This window comes from Solea senegalensis, linkage group LG14 (genome assembly GCF_019176455.1).
Source record: "Solea senegalensis isolate Sse05_10M linkage group LG14, IFAPA_SoseM_1, whole genome shotgun sequence".
NCBI classification, from domain to species: Eukaryota; Metazoa; Chordata; class Actinopteri; order Pleuronectiformes; family Soleidae; genus Solea; species Solea senegalensis.
The window spans coordinates 6,447,005-6,465,491 of record NC_058034.1 but is presented as its reverse complement, the minus strand read 5'-3'; the positions used below and the strand labels follow the sequence as shown (position 1 = coordinate 6,465,491).

At 41.4% G+C, this 18,487-nt stretch overlaps 1 protein-coding gene across 1 annotated transcript in view; it reads right to left on the bottom strand.

The window, feature by feature from the left end:
* The window catches only part of scfd2 (sec1 family domain containing 2), an 80,979-nt gene that overhangs the window by 44,783 nt on the left and 17,709 nt on the right, over window positions 1-18,487 (bottom strand). The window contains exon 5 of the mRNA XM_044044852.1: window positions 746-1,040. Within this exon, the coding sequence (XP_043900787.1) occupies window positions 746-1,040 (295 nt within the window). The remainder of the gene's footprint in view (window positions 1-745; window positions 1,041-18,487) is intronic.

Sequence of the window (18,487 nt, the reverse complement as noted above, 5' to 3'; positions counted from 1 at the left end):
CTACTGAAATGACCCTGCGCATGATAAGCACAAGTCTATTATTTCAGGGTGTGTGCTTCAGTATGGAGCGGGCAAAAACTAAAAGTAGCTCTAATTATGAACTATGTGGCAGGGGAGGAGACTGTGTGTGTAAAGGCTCAAGGTTAAAGACGCCATTACTCCTGGAGGTAAAGACAGCTGTGGTGTGGAGGTAGACGGTTCATTTATCTTAGGAGTTGGCCCTGATCTGCTCTACCACACAGCTACCAGCTCAGCTAGACCAGAGGAACCAAAGAAACCAGGAAACACACACATGCACGCACACACACACACACACGCGCGCGCGCCCGCACTGGTAGCAACGCAATACAAACAGTAAATGTTTTTCATCTCTATGGATGTCAGATATAACTGTAGAAATTAAAGTAAAGGGTCACGTCTCTCACACACTATTTTTCTCTTGCACTCATCCAGCTCAGACATTCCCACACTTGACAGTTTGAGTAGCAGTTTGCAAAACTGACCAGAAAATGAAATGTGTGTGTGGGAGGATGTGGATGAAAAGTGTGATACAAAGAGAGCAGAGAAAAGATGGGGTGTGAAGACTTTGATAAAAATCCTCCCATTAACAGCACTGGAATCAGAGAGAGGAATTAAACAATCTCCTGTTCCCACTGTTGTACTCAAATTTTTCAAGACCACCAGATTTGGCAAAGTGCGGATGCTCCTAGAAATAACCATGAAGTGATTGCACTGATTCTCTCACCGGTGAGTTTCTGAAGCAAGGGGCTGAGCTCTGTCTCTCGCGTGATGACCAGGGTAAGTGCTCCAATTAGGTCCCTTTCCAGCTTCTCGAGCTCCTCCTCCTCTGTGTTCTGGTCTGCAGACAGTGCCTCATCAGCCAGGGAGTACAGGTAAACCAAGAGGAGGATGAGCTCGTCAGGCCCACACTCATCTTTCCTGGACCTTGACCCTGAGGATGAGCTGTCGTCACCTCCATGGGGCTTCATCAAGGGCAGCAGCTGCCTCAGCACAGTGGGGAAATCAGAATCTCCAAGAGCCTGTGACACAGACACGGAACAAAACGCATCAGTATTTGCACCAGTTTGTTGGAAGACAGCACATTTATACCTTGCATAGAGCTACATGCACAGGAGTAATAATATTGATACCCTCATCATGTCTGTACAGTGCACAGCACCCAGTTAGCTTAGCATAAACACTAAAATAAGTTTACCTGATGATGGCAAACAGAATATAACATGTTACTCTTGCCTTTGCAGCAAGAAGACCTGTGTTTGTGACCCAGTTGGAATAAGGGCCTTTCTCCATGGAGTTAGCATGTTCTCCCTGTGTGTGTGTGTGTGTAGGTTTTTTTCCGGGTTCTCCGGTTTCCTCAAACATGCAGATTTGGGGATTAGGCAAATTTGTCTGTATGTGGCCCTGTGATGGACTGACACCAGGGTGTACCCCACCTTTCGCACTATGTCAGCTGGGATTGGCACCAGCAACCCTCATGTGGAGGATAAAGCGATGATGAAGATGAATGATGGATGAATGGATGTTAGTGGGTAAGATTAGCGCAAAGTTAAGCAAAGTCAGGTCAGCTTTTTACTCCTGTTTCCAGTCACCGTGATCTTCCTCTTCTCTGGTGTTTCATGGCAGTTGCTGGCACTCTCCATTTGTATTTAATCATAATTAGTCTTTAATTTGTCTTCTTCCGCTTTGGTGATTTTCAATCGACTGATCTATCTTTGGGAAGATATTTTCCAAAATAAGACATTTTTTGAAAACCACAAAAGGAAAAATGAGGTGTATGCTGCATCATGATGCAAAGCATATTAACATCATTTGATGTCACCTAATCACTAGTTTACATGCTTATTAGCTGGTTTCCTTGATTCTCTTGTAAAAATAGTGCATGAGCTTAAATTACAAGCACAGTATGGGTGAGTTCATCTTTCCATTCGCCAATTTTACAGCTTTGGAAGACGCTGAGCTAAAGCTTAATTTTGCTCCATTCTTTTGTTGGCTTTCGTATGGGTACTTAACTGTTTCTGTCCTACTTTCTCACAATCACACACAATCTCATCCAACATGCTGTGGATGACAGGGCCATTTACAGAACACTGGTCACTCTGACAAAAAGGGTGAGCTCATAGGCCAATAAAACAAGGGTGTGGAGCTGATCTGTCTGATGAACAGCATGGAAATCAAATGAAAAATACAGCTGAAATGGAGGCAACGGGGTCATGGAGGGGAGTGAGAGGGAAAAATAATGCAGGGCGAAAAAGACACAAAGATATTGCAAAGAGAATTAGGTTGACATGATAGTATAAAGGGGGTTGGCTGTTGACAATGGACGGTATGTTTGTGTCAGATGGAGCTACAAATGCCCCATGGATATATTTCATTTTAACGAGGGACTCTTCTGGAAAGAGCTTTGTGTTCCTCCCACCAAGACAAACAGGCTCTGAGAATAAGGGGCTTTGGACCTTGTGGTGGGCCCACTGGGGGGATCCTGTGTCTGACCTAGAAGATCTCTTGAGTGAGCCAATACAATCATACCCAATGATGGTGAGCCAAAGCCACAGAATTATCTCTTTGTCTTTCATATAGCGGCAAAGTAGGGGTCTGAGTTTCCCCCGTTGATTGCGCTCAGTGACTCTGCCGATATGAAGTGTGACATGAACAGAAATTGTTGAAGGCATTAATCAAACCTCCTAATGTGTTAGGTATCAGATGAACACACTATTTAGCTGCGCTGTTCACTTAAACATGGTCTCCTCCCTGCCTCAGACCCCAGCCAAACACTCATCCCCCCCGGGGGACATTCACACACAATCTCGCCACACATTTTTCTTCTTTAACATTGTGAAATCAAATACCTCTCCAAGCTGCACTCATTCACACTGCCAAACAATGTTTGGGACCACTCTCTCGCTCACGTCGTTCATGGACAACAATGAGGAGACGACAAAGACAATTACGTGTTCCTTGTTTACTATTAGTCTACTACACTTCCGTTTGTATATAAAATCCAGGAGGACGTTCACATGATCCAACACATTCTTAAAGGAGTTTGTACATGTCAACAAATGACATTTTCATTTCATTGCTGCTGCATCATAGGTTTGGCATCACCAGCTTTCAGTTCAAATAGGAGGAGCTGACATAGAAGCCAATGGCCTCCACATCATTTATCAAGAGGTACTTTATGCAAACCTGATGAAATGCTACGTGCTTCTAACCGAAGGCTTTTTGACTGCCATTCTTTAATTGGTAAAAGGTTGGCCAATATGGCTGCTGGATAGTAAAAAGTTGTAGGTTTTGAAGTATTACCATTTAAATCAGATTTAAGAGTATCCCTTATTTCAAACTTAGTTGCAAAGCAATGTCCATCTGTGATGAAGGTCATGATTTGTGAGTATTTCAAGCAAAAACACACAATAATCGTACAGAAGTTTTACAGATGTACCATATGAGGAAAAATGCAAGCCTGCAGAGAGCATGACTGATTAAAAGAGGAATGTACGTGATCTGTCGGACACGCAAAAGACAAATGACTGAAAAACATTCAGCCGAGATGTTTGCTGTCCAACATTTCACAACACAAAAGAGTCAGAAAAACAAGCAAACATATTTTGTTGCAGCATTACAGTACATGTTTTGATATCATGACCCCACAGGTTTATCTGGGGACCCCTTAGTAGAGAAGTTCAGATCCCAGGGTGGGAAAACAAAGGATTTCATAGCTATTTATTGATTGGTCGCTCAAAGCTTTGAGACAAAATGGCTGTTCAGTTTGTTTTATTATTCATCACTATTTTACTGATTTATTTATTTTGGTGTTTTTTTTCTATGTGTGGGGGATAGTAATGGTATGTACTTTTGTTTATTCAGCTGCTGAAATATTTCTGTGAACGAACTCAAGTACAATACCCGCTATGACGGATAGCTTTTTTTTTTATAGCTTTCTCAAGTTTTATTTAATTCTTTCATCCATGTACAAATGCGCTACAGTATCTCTTCTGTACTGTTAACTGTGAACTGTGTCATTTGCTGTTGTCAGCTGCATGCCATGATGGCACCAGAGGAGGAAATCTATGGTACAGACCTGCGACTGAACTGAGCGAAGCTGAGTGGGAAAATTGGCTGAAACTGTTGGCATTGGCACTGGAAAGGTAGTGGACTGTACACCTCTGGGAATGGCAAGGAGCAGAATAGAGCATGCTTTCCAGAGGCACTCTGGATAACACAATCAGAGGGTATTACACTCGGGAATTGAGACTGAGATCTGAGACTGAGATAAAAGACTTTGCCGTTTTAACTATCCAATATTATGTATGGCGGACCAATCAGATGTTTTTCCAATGGTTCTTATCAGTGTTGACACATTAACATGTAAACTGTAATCTGTATTTAAATGATATAAGAACGAGAAATAGCAATAATGCACTTCGGTAATAAACAACAACATTTTTTTTATTAAAAATTAGTTTACAACTAACTCTCATTAAATATACAAAATATTTTAATGGGATTTTACTAATGACACATCAAAAAGGATTTACAAGGACAACCTCAAACTCTCAAGTTGTCATTCATTTACACATGTGTCCCCGGCCAATCCCAGCTGACATAGGGAGAAAGGCGGGGTTCACCCTGGACAGATCCCCACTCCATCACAGGGCAATCATATAGAGATTGTGGAAGGACCCACATGCAAGCTCCACAGCAACCTCCTTGCTGCACGGCAACAATCCTAGCTAGCCACTGCAACACTGTGTGACCCCCAATTCAGTTCAATTCAATTAAATAAATTAAGTGCCACTAGGGCAATTAGTTAAGCATAGTAAAGCACAAAACAAAAACATTTTACTGTCTCCAGTAAAAAAAATTCTCTGGCTAAAAAAGGCTACTAAATTCAAGTGGCTTTCAGGGAAGGTTCTACAAACAGTGCATTTTTAGGAGCAGTGCAAGTGGCCTGAACTAGAGCATTACTGCTGTAATAACAGGAAGCTAAAGTTATTATTGCACGCCATTACTGAAGGCCCTATTCCTGCCGCCATGCTCTAATGTGACTATTACACACAATTATAGAATCACAACTGCATTACTCTGTCAAAACAATGCCAATTTTAAGGCTCGCAATTTCTCGATATAAAGCCATTACTTAAAATGACTTTGTGTTTCTTATCATTGCATACTTAATTTTGACGGAAAACTGGCGTGTGGAAAAATGTATAGAACATGAACCTCCTTTGTTCCCCCGACTAAAGACGGCAGATTGGCCTATGCTTAACCTGCAGCTGGATTATTGGTATAACATTGATGCAATGCTGGCTTATAGCTGGGGACTTTGCACCAATCATCAAATCTCTCTTGCTTTATGGTCTGCCTTGAATCCATATGCCAGTGATTGACAGATTACTGTCTGGCAATCTCAACCAATCCCAGGGTCCACAAAGGCTCAATCTCACCCAATAACAGAGTCGGGCCAAACTCCGCCTCTGCCCAGCATAGCCTGAACAGGAAACCAGCTCCAGATGCTACCCCTGGAGGAAGGTGACTGTTTCAGATGTAGCACAGCTAACCAGAACCAGGCCTTGTTTGCTTCACTCTCTGCCTGCACAATGAACCTTCTTCTGGGCCCCCGGGTGGGGGAGGGGTAGGTAGGGGTCCCTGTGGCTGCATGCACATAGCAGCCATAGGTTAGTTGTTCTAGCTGACCAAATACAAACTGGCCAGGAGTCACGTTACATGGATGACAGACACGTCATCATTACCATAGTCAAAAACAAAATTGCACACATGAGCTTCATTTGAAAATATGTAATCACATCCAATTTGTGTTCACAAATAACATGAAACACTGGAAGGGTTACAAGCAAACTTTTGGAAAAATACATAAATCTTCTAGTTATAAGGCGGCAACTAAGCTTTGACTCTAAATTATGTACAGCAAGCTTAGTCATGATTTGTCGAGGAACAGCTGGAAAACAAATAGGAATGTCTTTAGTCTCAGAGAGGCTGGCAAAATCTCGAACATATGAACAACACGGAGAGTCAGTGCAAACTCACAAATACTACAAACACAAACATTTGATAAATGACTTATCTGAGCCCGCCAGTGCACTTGTGCAAGTGCAGTATCTCAGCAGGGACACATGCTCTCTGTAAGTTGTGGTGCTGACACTGACGAATCCTAGAACAGGTTCACCGGAAAACTTCTGTTTATTAAAAGACGGAAATCTACCTAACATGAGCAGGAATGGAAAAATAAAGTTTATCTCTGGCACTCTTTGTACTATAATTATTCTGTCTTGTATGAAAGGTGTGGACAATGCTTCAGGTTTTTAACAAGGAGAGCGGAAATGTGACTTTAAACACAAAAAAGAGCAAGTCTGCACAAGGTGTCATATGGTGGGAGAAGACCAGTTAATCAAATCACTATGTTTATTCTCATATATCAGCACCTTTCTCTCTGTGTCTATTACTTTTTCTTTCCCCTTTTTGAAAACAAGAAAAGTGGATGATTTTGGAAGAAGAATCACATTTGGATTTGATGAAATACAATTCTTGACTGGTTCTTGACACAGGTTTAAACACAAATTGAGAAACTTTGAGCAGAATTAAACTAGAGACATTACATTACAGCAAAACATTCATCTGTGCCCTGACCTATGTCCCATTTTTACATCAAAAGCTTTGTTTGCATCTGAAATGTCAAGTTTTCTTTACAACAAATCTATTAATACTCAGTAAATTATGTCATGAATTGACATAACTCACCAGTCTGCTAACTTGTATATAGATAGAAAAGCTCTTTAAGTTAAAAAAGACCTCCTGGTGTTGCTCCACCAGCCTGATCCTGATATTATATGTGGAAACACCAAGACATAAATCTTTAGTTTCAAATGAGGCCTGAATTACCACACAGTCTGAGTCTGAGGTGGGTCTGTTTTGTTTCTGCCCAGCAGTGCCGCCATGGTCATAGATCTGCATGCTGGATTGCAGGGAGTCAAATCTATGGTTTCCTGCACTAGGAGGTGTAGCTGAAGGTCAGTTTGACTGGAGGACAGATGAACAGGCAGCTGCTGCCCTGTCGGTACATGCAAAAGCTTTCAATTGCTTTTTACATCGAATCACTTCACTTCTTTTTCCTTTTTTTCCTCTGTCGGCAACTGTCTCAACATGAATCTCTCCGACTTATCTGCCTTTTTTTCTCTACTGCACTGTGTGTCAAAGGTTGGCCTGGCACAGACCTTGAGGGCTATAATTTAGAGGAGACGTGGGACCCAATCACAGACACAAACATACGGTCCGTGCACTCCTCCCTGTCACCGCCAGTCAGCCACATGCTGGTCACTGTGGCTGGACTGTGTCTGCTCGGCACACGACAACCTGCCTCCTTATCACACTCGGGCTAAGATGCTGCAGCTGCTGATAGAAACTGAAGTTTTAATGTCAAACACTGCATTGATGCAGTACACGCCAAGTGTTTAGAAACATAAGGGAATTAATGAGCCTTTATTTTTTGCCACATAGGCTGCAACAGATTATGGTGTAATTCACCAGATGAGAGTTTCTGTGCAGCCACAAACCCCAGGGCCATGTAAAATCTCCTGCACTTTTCTCACACCGAGAGAAACTGAATCATACGCATTCATGAGGAGACACGTTCGCACACCGGAACACACACACACACACACACATATACACACACACACCCCTCTAATACTGCCAAGGACAGTACATTACATCCACGACTAATTGACTCAGGAGGCTCCAGCAGGGAGAAAACATCCTGAGGTAAACAGACGGTCTCTAGACAAAGCAGAATGCAACAACCGCAAGTTATCTGCTGGCAGTCAAAGCAAAACAACAGTCTGCGACATTTTACAGTTTAGTTTTTCACTCTAGTCATGTGGCATGGACTCGATTAGACAGATCACTTTTCTTTTCTTGTTCCTTTTTCGTTGTTGTTAATGAAGAAACTCGTAACGTGAAAGAGTCAAGCAGCCCATCTGATTCTAGTTTCTGTCTTACACATGGAGGAGAGGGCGCAGAGGTGGGGTAGGGGGTGATTAAGTTTAACCATCACAAAGTAGGAGATTTCAAAATAAGAGTTTGACTTGAACGGTGGACTGGAGAAACCTGCACACAAGTTTACCAGTGCTATAAAGACCCTGTTCCCTTTTTGAGTTAGATTTATTTGAGAGAAAACACATTCATACTTTTATATTATAAGTTTATAACACCACATTTTCTTAAGAGGGAGATTACAATTTTGTATTCAGTTCCAAGGCCTGTGATGTCTTTTGATCATTAGGGGGCACTGTTGCACTACCGAGGACCACTTCGTCTGTGCATGTACCAGACCTAACCGCTTCAGTCTCTTTCCCTCCAAAACTCAATCCCTCCATTCTGGAGAAAGCCACAATAGACAGGATATTGGGGTGATGTTGAAATGTTGGATATTATAACAGTGAGTTCTATCTCAAATGGGTTAAGGCTGTGCATTTGTGATTTCTGCATCACTGACCTCAGCTCTGCCCATGACGTAGTTTTTAACCTGATGAGGTGTCATCACAGACAGCTGTAGTGGATGCAGAGCTAGGAGATAGTTTCTGTCATCTATTTTTAATAAAACTGGCAAATTCCTCATGAATATACTGAGAACAGAATGTATCACTGATGAGTCTACTCTGAGTCATCACTCCTGGGTACAGCTGCTATATATATATGTACAAATACACGTACATATGTATATATATATATGTATGTATACATATATATATATACACACACACACACATACATGTACATGTGTATATAGTGTGTGTACTTCATGGAGACTATAACAAAGACCAAATGAGGCAAAACCTAATTTTGGAGAAATGGGTTAAGTTTAGGGCTAAGTTAAGAATTAGATTAAGGTTAGGGTTATGTATTAACTGGTTATGGTTAAGGTGGAATGGAAGTCAATGCAGTGTCCTAAGAAGAATAGCTGTGCAAACCTGTGTGTGTGTGTGTTAGACCTCTTGAGCCACATATGGAAAGAGGCTTCTTTGATGAACCCTACATTAGCACAGAGGTCACAGACTGACTTAACACTGCATTTATGAGTAAATGAAAAAAGATTTAAGTATATATCTATTTGAAAGCAAAGGGGTTAGTCATGCATTAACGTGGATGGGAAAGCAGCATGTTGTGTGTTTTTTTTCCCTGTCCCGATAACGTACTTCTCTATCAGAGACACAGACAAACACACCCACACACGGCTGCTCATCCCCAAACATTTATAAAAGCACTCATTACAGATTTGAGAAATGGAAAACAACTAATCTCCCTTCAGTTCCCCGTGTACACACACCTGCGAGGTTGTAGAGATGAATTATGGTGAAAATAAGAATGCACTGGAACATGTTAATGACTGGAAAACATCCCAAAAGACAAACAATACAAAAACGAGAGAGGAGGAAACATGGGAATACATTTCGGAAGAGAATGTAGTTAGACCTCCATGAAGAGATCTTGTCAGTGAAGTGATAGTGGTAGGACAGTGCTACATAATTCCCATGATGCCCTCTGATGACCGCACTTATGATGTGACTCAGAACATAACTCACTTCACCAGTTGATCAACACCCATGTTTGATGTCTGAGCCAGGAGGCAAATGTACAAAATAGCTATAGGTCAATAACAATCATAAAAGATCTGTTACACTGACACATCCATCATGCTTGCACATACACACACACACAGAAAAATAAAGCCATTACTGGGTAAAACCAATATAATAAACATTTATTGGCATATTTGTCCTGCGTCTTTTACGAGATGACCATGGTTCAGACATACAGGAGCAGGATGGCAAGGGGATTGAACCTTCAAAATAAAGGTTAAGATTGAAAAAAAAAAAAGTTTATTTGCAACTCTTTCACTATTTCATAAATTGCATTATTGCAGATTAGACCTGAAAAAAACGTGCTGAGTCTAGTCTCATAAATACAGTGATGTTGGTTACATTGGTTAATGGTTTTATTTCAACGTGGTGACTTCCACTTTGCTTAATGTATCAGGAGCGTTCAACTGTGAAGAGAGCACTATTTATGTGAGCAATCCAAGACCTGAGACAGCGTGGCATTCTGCACACACAGCGCTCCTCTGTCACACACTTATACTCCCGTGCTGCTGCTAACACAGTCAATGCACTCAGACACACACACACACACACTCTCTCTCTCAGGTAACATAAGGTATATGTGTTATACTTGTGTTTACTGAAATGTCATAGCAGACAACATGCAGCCTCGAGAGAAAGTGAGCACAGAAATACAGTGATCCTTTTGCAGTCTACATGTCTGCACACACTAACACCCATTGCCCTGTGTAGATCCATCTGTTATAACACTCTGAATAGCAGAGGATTTTAACAGGATCTCTTTTTGGCAATTTATTTGGGCATTGACCCACATTTGATGATAGGGTCAAAGACCAAAACATGCAGTAACAGAGTTAGGGGGTCAGGATGGAGACAGACAGGGTGAATGTTTTTTTTTATTTTGTGTGTGTGTGTGTGTGAGAGAGAGAGAGAGAGAGAGAAAAGAAAACACAGCTATGTTCTGCTGACACTGGTTCAACACACTGGCTGAAAGAGAACAATACAAACAACATCACCCAGGGTTTCTACTGCACAAACATTCCCAGAGCCTAAAGCCCACAGCTCAGCTAAAAACACTACCAAGTGGGGTGATTAGATTAACTCAAACCATTATATGTACATACATATAATGGTATATATGTGTGTATTTTTTTTTCTTGGACACAATGTAGCATTCATTGTATTACTGTTACCATTTTCCTTTTTACTTTTTAACCTATTCCTCTGTTTATTTATCTCTCTTGTTCTCAGCGTTTTTGATGAGACAATTCCTTATGAGAGTATCACAACTTTGAAAAATCAGAATTTACATTGGACATAAATCAAATAAAACTGCTTTAAATAGCAGGGGATGAAATCAAAAAAACAAATCAAGTCAAAAAATGACAGCATCACTCAGAAATGTGTGTATGATTGAGAAAGAAATAGTGAAATAGTGATGGACGAAGTGAAGAGACTGATGGATCATCTCTTTGGGGTCTCATGGATCACCTGCACTTCCCAGAACTCCTGGGTCATAAACTGTGAATCCTTGAACATTAAGCCTCCTCCTCAACACTGACGGCAACAGCTTGACAAGGTTTCTCTCACTATGTGAGTATTTGCATGGATCATTTCTATACGAGGGCACCTAATGTGATATTTTCAGTCTGCAGGGAGTCTCTTAAAGTTTGGCAGCTGTTACCAATGTAATTATTTCCCTCTCACCCAGGTGGGTCTTATATTATAAAGAAGACAACATCACTGACACGTCCTCACCATTATTCAAATGTAAGGGTGACAATGTGCCACAGGGTAAAGCAATGTTTGACTGGTCTGTCCGTTTTGTGATGGTTCATGTCGGGTAGTAAATCTTCAGACGCACCCCCACTCGTCTCTTTGTACACCATGAAAATGTCTCTTTTCCTCATCGTCTCCCAACATGTCTCTCCTTCCTGAACATATGGTAAACACATCGCTAATGCCTTGTCTGTCTGTTTGTCTATCCTGTGATGCAGCGCAGAGCCTCACTGCTACACAAGGACTAAACACATCGCAGTGGCAGAGGTGTCCCACGCTTTTCAAACACAACTGCGTGAGACTGTGAGAATTACAATGGCACTGCACTTGTGTCCAAAGTACACCACTTAGCTAATATAATTCATTTCTTTTATTGTTTAAGATGTAACTTGCATGCAGCTGTTGTAAACATAAGTCCAGAGTGGTCTGGCACAACAGTGGTTTCATTCCATCGTCTACCGCTTTATCCTCCACATGAGTGTCGCGTGGCCACTGGTGCCAATCCCATTCACTCTCACACTCATACCTACGGTTAATTCAGAGTTTTTGGACTGTGAGAGGAAGCCAGAGAACCTGGGAAGAACATGCAAACTCCATGCAGAAAGCTGTTGTGAACACGGGGTCTTTTTGTGGCAAAGGCAACAGTGCTAACCACTACACCAACCGTGTGGCCCCTGGTTTGGCCCCATGATGAAAAGCAGATTTGATGATGTCTTAAGGTTATACTCTCCTTGCACTGTGTGACTCTCACCAGACTTGCATCGTGCCGGGACAAAAGTTCAGTTTGCAGGGTGGGAATAAAAGAGGAAGCATTCTCCCTATTACAAGTCAGTAATAGTATAATAAGTCTCATAATAAGCTTGAAGCTGTTGTTTTGAGGATAAAATATTGTGTTCCTTTAAGTCAAACAACCACTGGATCAAGAGTGCATTTCTTGTCAGCACAATTTCCTGTCACTTTTCTTAAAGCTATATCATAAATAAAACACACTTTTACTTATAATGCATGAGATACTGGTCATTTTACTTGAGAAAAGGATTTGAATATTCTTTTTTTAATGATGGATTTCAGCATTTATTATAGACAATGAAACAGTTATAAAAGACATTTTTTGATATTTTCGATATATATGTTAGAGATGGTTAATATTGGTTGAGTGGCTTAAAGTTTTCAATGTGAAATTATACATGTAAGAGTAAAAACAGTGAAACTGGCATGACCTCTTTCACACAGTCTCAACACAAACTGAATATGATGCGCTTTATAAATGAGGGGGTTGAGTGATATGCATTACACATTTAATGAAATGCTTCTAGAAGAGGTTTTGTCTAAGAAATAAAAAGAGAGTCAGCCAACTGCACACTAAAAGGCAAACTTGCAAAAAAAAAAACGTGATTCTGCAGTTTAACCTCTGAATTTGTTTTTCGACAGGATGTGGAGCAGTGGCTGGTGCAGTGTGAATGAGGACATCTGAACTTTTGATCCTCTCACCCAGATGTGCACACGCCGTATGTTTGTATTGCACCGGTTCATTTTTTCTATAATACATTTCTATAAGCTCTCAATAACCACAATGAGCAACTGACAATTCGTTGAAAGATTATGACAACTTCAACACAACTATGGCCACCCAAAATGAACATACACTCATGAAGCCATAACTGCGGCATTATTTATTATGCCTCTCAAAGACACAATACACAACATGTGAGGGGCCGTAAACCTTATCATCGTTAATAGTGTCTGGAGTTTTGAGATGGTGTGATGTTTAGACACATGGCACTCTGAATACAGCGCTGCAAACATGAAAGAAAGAACACACAGCATCTTAAATAACTTTTAAAAGAGGGTTAGAGAAGACCCCCACGCCCCCAATACCTCCCCTAGCTCATAATTAGCGGTTCAGTTTTGGTGCTTGTTTTGGGTTACTTTCATTCCTTTTCCCATTTCCATGAAAACAGCAGCGGGACAAACAGACCCACATGTGTCTCCTCACATGCCATGCGTAGAACAATAGAAGAGAAGTGGGGCATATGAGTTCACTCCAGACAAAAGCTAGAGCGAGACAAAAAAACACAGAAATTGGTGAAGTTTTCCCTGACATGTCTGAAAAATCAAGCGTTCCGATGTTTATAGTGTAACATTGAGGGCTGGAATGGCTCAATTCTGGCTTATAATAGCATTAACTATGACAGGCAGTGGAAACTTTTCAACAAAAAAAAACCTATAATACGTAAGAAAATACACTGTTGTCTAATAATCTAGTATGTTCTAGTGACATTGACACATTCTATGCATTTCCACTGAGCTCACTAAAAAACATTTCTCTATGTGCTGAATCTATCAAACATGTGGGCAATGGATCGCTATTTGTCATAACTGCACTAAACCAATCCAGTATTTTGGCAACTGTTCTGAGGCATTGTAACGAATCCATTTACAAATATTTAGTCAATGTGTACATATTCACATCAGCTGCTCCGGTTTCAGCCTCTTCCATGTTTCTGCATATGGTTCGTACCCCTTCACACTGCTGTACCAGATACACCCTTCCGTACCAAATAAAGACAATACAGATATAACGAAGCAACTCATTTAACGCTTAGATAGGGAAAAGTTATGTGGAAAGGGATTGAGAGCAAACTAAAATTATAGAGCTAGAGGGAGAATTATATCTAAATACCTCCAGACCCAAGCAGAGAGGATGCAGGAATAATGGAGTAGTGGTGGGGGTCAATCTCTCTTTCCATATTCTCTACAGCCTGGTGTCAGTCAAGTCATATAGGGGCAGGGTAATCCAACTCCACCCCCCAAAAACACCGCAGATGATTTTCATTTGTAGCCCATACAAGATGATTCCAAGAACAACAAAAGGCAATAACCCTGCCAAACACAAAGGAGAAGGAAAGCTGTAACTATTTTCTTTCATCCATGTTGTTTCAAACAAATGCAAATCCAAACTCAAATTGAAAGCTGAGCTCAAAACCAGATACGACGAATGCTGTCACAACATAGAAACATTGATAAAAACTGTGGGTGCTCTGGTTGCACACATCTAAACCTGAGATGGTAACGGCTGCTCTGCCATGAACCTTTGATTTAATCAAATGAAGCTGCCCTTTTTAGAGTCAAAGGTCTTTACAACACCATACAGGTCAGAGGACAGCTTTGAGTTATTATTGCAAACATGACATATCCATTTGACACACCAGTTTCAGAGGTGGCACACTCACTTATCTGGCAATAGAGACGACACTGACCCTGTCACAGATACACATATGCGACAGTTGGTGTGTTTCACCTGATCATACAATCTATTTGTCTGGATCCGGGTTGTTAAGCTATGCAGTTGCACATGGAGCAGTGCCCCAGGGAAGTATGGGTAATTAATGACAGAGCAAGGGTGGCAAACGTCTGTGTCAGATTGACCCAGTTTGACCCCTCACTGCTTAGTTGCCATAGTGATTGGTCAGTCTTGTTCCCTATGGATGACTGGTTGAATCCCTCAGGCAACGAGGTGGTCTGAAGGGTGGGCATGAGTGAACAGGGGGTGGAGAAGGAGCTGCAGACTGGGGATTTCAGATGGGTACAATTACAGCAAAGAGAAGTCCTTGTCTTACCTTTGCTTCACGTTCACGACCTAAGGGGGTCACTCCTACTCCCCCCCCACCCCCACCTAATCACATTCATCTCTACAGAATAAATCCATTCCTATCCTTGGCTGTAGGGGGCACTACCACTCTGTCCCTAATTGGAAAGGCCAGCAAGAAAAGGGATGGCTCGATAGCGCTTTTCGTTGTCCGATACTGACAGTGATATCACCAACCTGAGTATATATACTAATACTGATATCATCATTTTTGTGAAACTGGGATTTGGATTGTAACAGATTTTGTCTTCTTTTCCCTGATATCCTATCCAGTGATTTTGACTAGTATCAGACCGATACTGAATCTCATATAAGCTCATCAATACTCATAATAAACATACTAAATCTACAACAGAGCAGATTTTCTCTCACATTACTGCTTGCTTGAGCAGTTGTCATCACTTAATTGTTAGATGATGATGAAAAGTATTTAATCTTGCTCTAAAAGGACCGTCATTATTCAATAGGATACTTAAAAGGCCCAGGAATATGTCCTTCTTCTCTATTTAAGATCAGACACATAGACACAAAGCCTCATGTCCTGTGGGCAGTGACCTTCTCTGGCCTGTGTTCAGCAGGTAGTAACAAATGACCTGATAGTTAATCTATACTGAAGTGGAGCTTTTCTACGGGGGAACAGAGGGCCTGTTTGTGACAACAGAAAGTTGAGACACTGTGACTAGAATGACAGGATGCACATGCATGAATGCATGCACACATGATTGGACACACTCATTAGCAAGAACATCTGGCCATGGTTTCAGAAGGACATCATCTTGGAAAAATGGAAAATATACAGTGAGCAGTGACATGTCAAACTCATGTGCCAGTCAGAGGAATATTAAGGTATGAAGTAGCTTGTTGGCCAAATCTGTGTAGGGACACTGGGTCATTGTTGCGTCTCTTGCAAACCCCCGCCATCTTTCCAAATGGTCAGCTTTTTCTACGGTCTTTCCTTGTTAACAGTCCCAAAAGTGAATGCTGGGCATTGTGGGATTTTCCCCAGTCTGTGGTGTCTTACTGGAGTATGCTCAAATGAAGTCTGACGCCACAAGGCCAAGTCAGCAGACCACACTGACCTGACTCACCAGTGTCAATGGAAGCTCCATAGCCCCCCTGATCACCTCAACCAAACGTGGCAGGATGACAATGCAGCTCATTACAACAGACATCTGATGTGCCAAACGTGTGCTCAAGTGGACAGAGCAGTGTGGACGATCTCCAAGATAGATCAGCCAATGCATTCTGCAACTTTAGCCTGAGAAAGTGTGAGAAAGACATTTGGCTGAAGCTGAGAAAAACATTCACTTTATATCCCGCAAAACCCACAAAAGCACACATTCATCAGAAAAAAAATCTCCAGGCCACATGAAAAAATCTCTTGATGTGAAGGGTTATAACTCCGCAGTTAAACAGCCACAGAAAACAATGGAGACCAGAAGAAAAAAAAATCTGCAGATGCACATACGCCACAAATGCAACTTTGACATAACAGAGATGCCAAAATTAAATAAAACAGAAAATACTTTGTGTATCACACATTTATATACATACCCTACTCATTTGGCCTTAGGATTCAGAGAGCTGCAGCTATATAACTCCACAGCTATTAACACCAAAGCAATTCCATTAAAGTCTCAGCTCAGTGGACTGAGACATAGAGGTAGTAGAAAAATGCTTAATAGAACATTTGAAAAGCAGCACATGCAAATTACTATTGAGCTCAGAAGTGAAGTCAATATGTTAATATGAGTCAATTTGATAGAGCCTTCTTGTATTCCTTGGTTTTGCAAAGGAAACAGGTCAAGAACAATCATTGCCGACAGGAGGGTGAGGTGATTAAGGTAAAGTACTGCAGAAAACAGAGCGAGTCAAGTACCTATCTGTCTGAGAGAAGAGAGGTAATGATAACAGGAAGTAAAATGAGTTGGCGTTGCCCTCTGGCCCACTAACCCATCACCTCTGTTAAAAAGGTCCCTCTCAATAAACAAGCCTCTCTCTGCCTATTAAACAGATAGTACATTAGGCCTCAGCTGCGTAGAACAATATAAACACAGCCATCTCAGACACAGAGAAAGGATTGGGGGTTCTATTCCTGTGTCGTCCTGGGAGTGAACTCCATCACTGCTCTTCCCTCCCACTGTAATCCTTCTCCAACTAAACACAGGAAGGAAAAGATAGGTAAATAACTCGCTTCTCTGATAAACCCATCTGTTTTCTAACTCTGCATATTCCTTCAGTTTTAGAAGGCTTGTTATGCTTCCAAGTACAAAGACATGGAATTGATGTTGTACAGAATGCACATATACAGTACATTATAATAAGGCATATGTTGAACAGAGAATGCTAAACAGTGATATAGTCAAACGTGGCATATTTAAAGTACAATAAAGATACAAGATGAGAGCGAGACTGAGAGGCTGCTTTGTCAAGAGATAGACAGGAGTTGATCCTGAACCTTCTGCAGTTCATTCTATGAGTGTATCTGTGTCGCCCCAGGCTTAAGGAGACTACAGAGAGGAATCACAGTGGCAGCATGAGAGAGAGTGTGGCTCAGAAAGCGGATGGATGAGGAGACAGTCAGTCCAGGTCAGTCCAGATGTGAGGCTGTTAAACAGTGGGGAAGTGTAGGAGGTCAGTGCTGGACATCTAAGGGCAGTGCCCCAGAGTCATTCACACCCCTTTGTTACAATTGGCAAAACACAGCACAATCCCCCCCTGTGGGAGCAACAGGGACACGGTAGAGATGAAGAATAAGGGGGAATGTATGGGAAGTGGGGACAGACCAAATACCCCGGGGAAAGACCAATTACAGGCTTAAAGCCCCCTGTCTGTCTGTGGCATGCAGCTCAGATAAGATGAGGCTACATGGGATGAATATCAACATTTCCCTCTCTGTCGCCATGACATGGGTTTTATCATCAAGATCCTGACATACTACAGATCAGCATGTTTGAACCTTTACAGGTCAGTTTATGTCAAGGAGGGGGGTGAAGGACAGAGGTGAAAGGTCATGAGTCATTATCCAAGGGGTCAACAAACCAAACAAAGGTCTGATAAACCCATACACACACATATATATATATATATATGTGTATATAGATATGAAGCCAACCCAGATATATATGCTGTATACTATACACACACGTATAGTATACAGCATATATATCTGGGTTGGCTTCATATCTGTATTTTAACTTATAAACTATACAGAGAATTAGACTAATATACAGTAGTGTAGAGTTATTCAGGCTTAAAGAAACGTGATCAGTGAGACCCATATAGGAGGCAGTGACAAACAGACTATAGTGCAATTTCTTGTCTGAGTTGTGCTGTGACCAGTAATAACTTGAAGCTAGAATGTTTGCAGAGGCATGCCCTGGTAATCCCAGTGGAGAAAAGCAACATG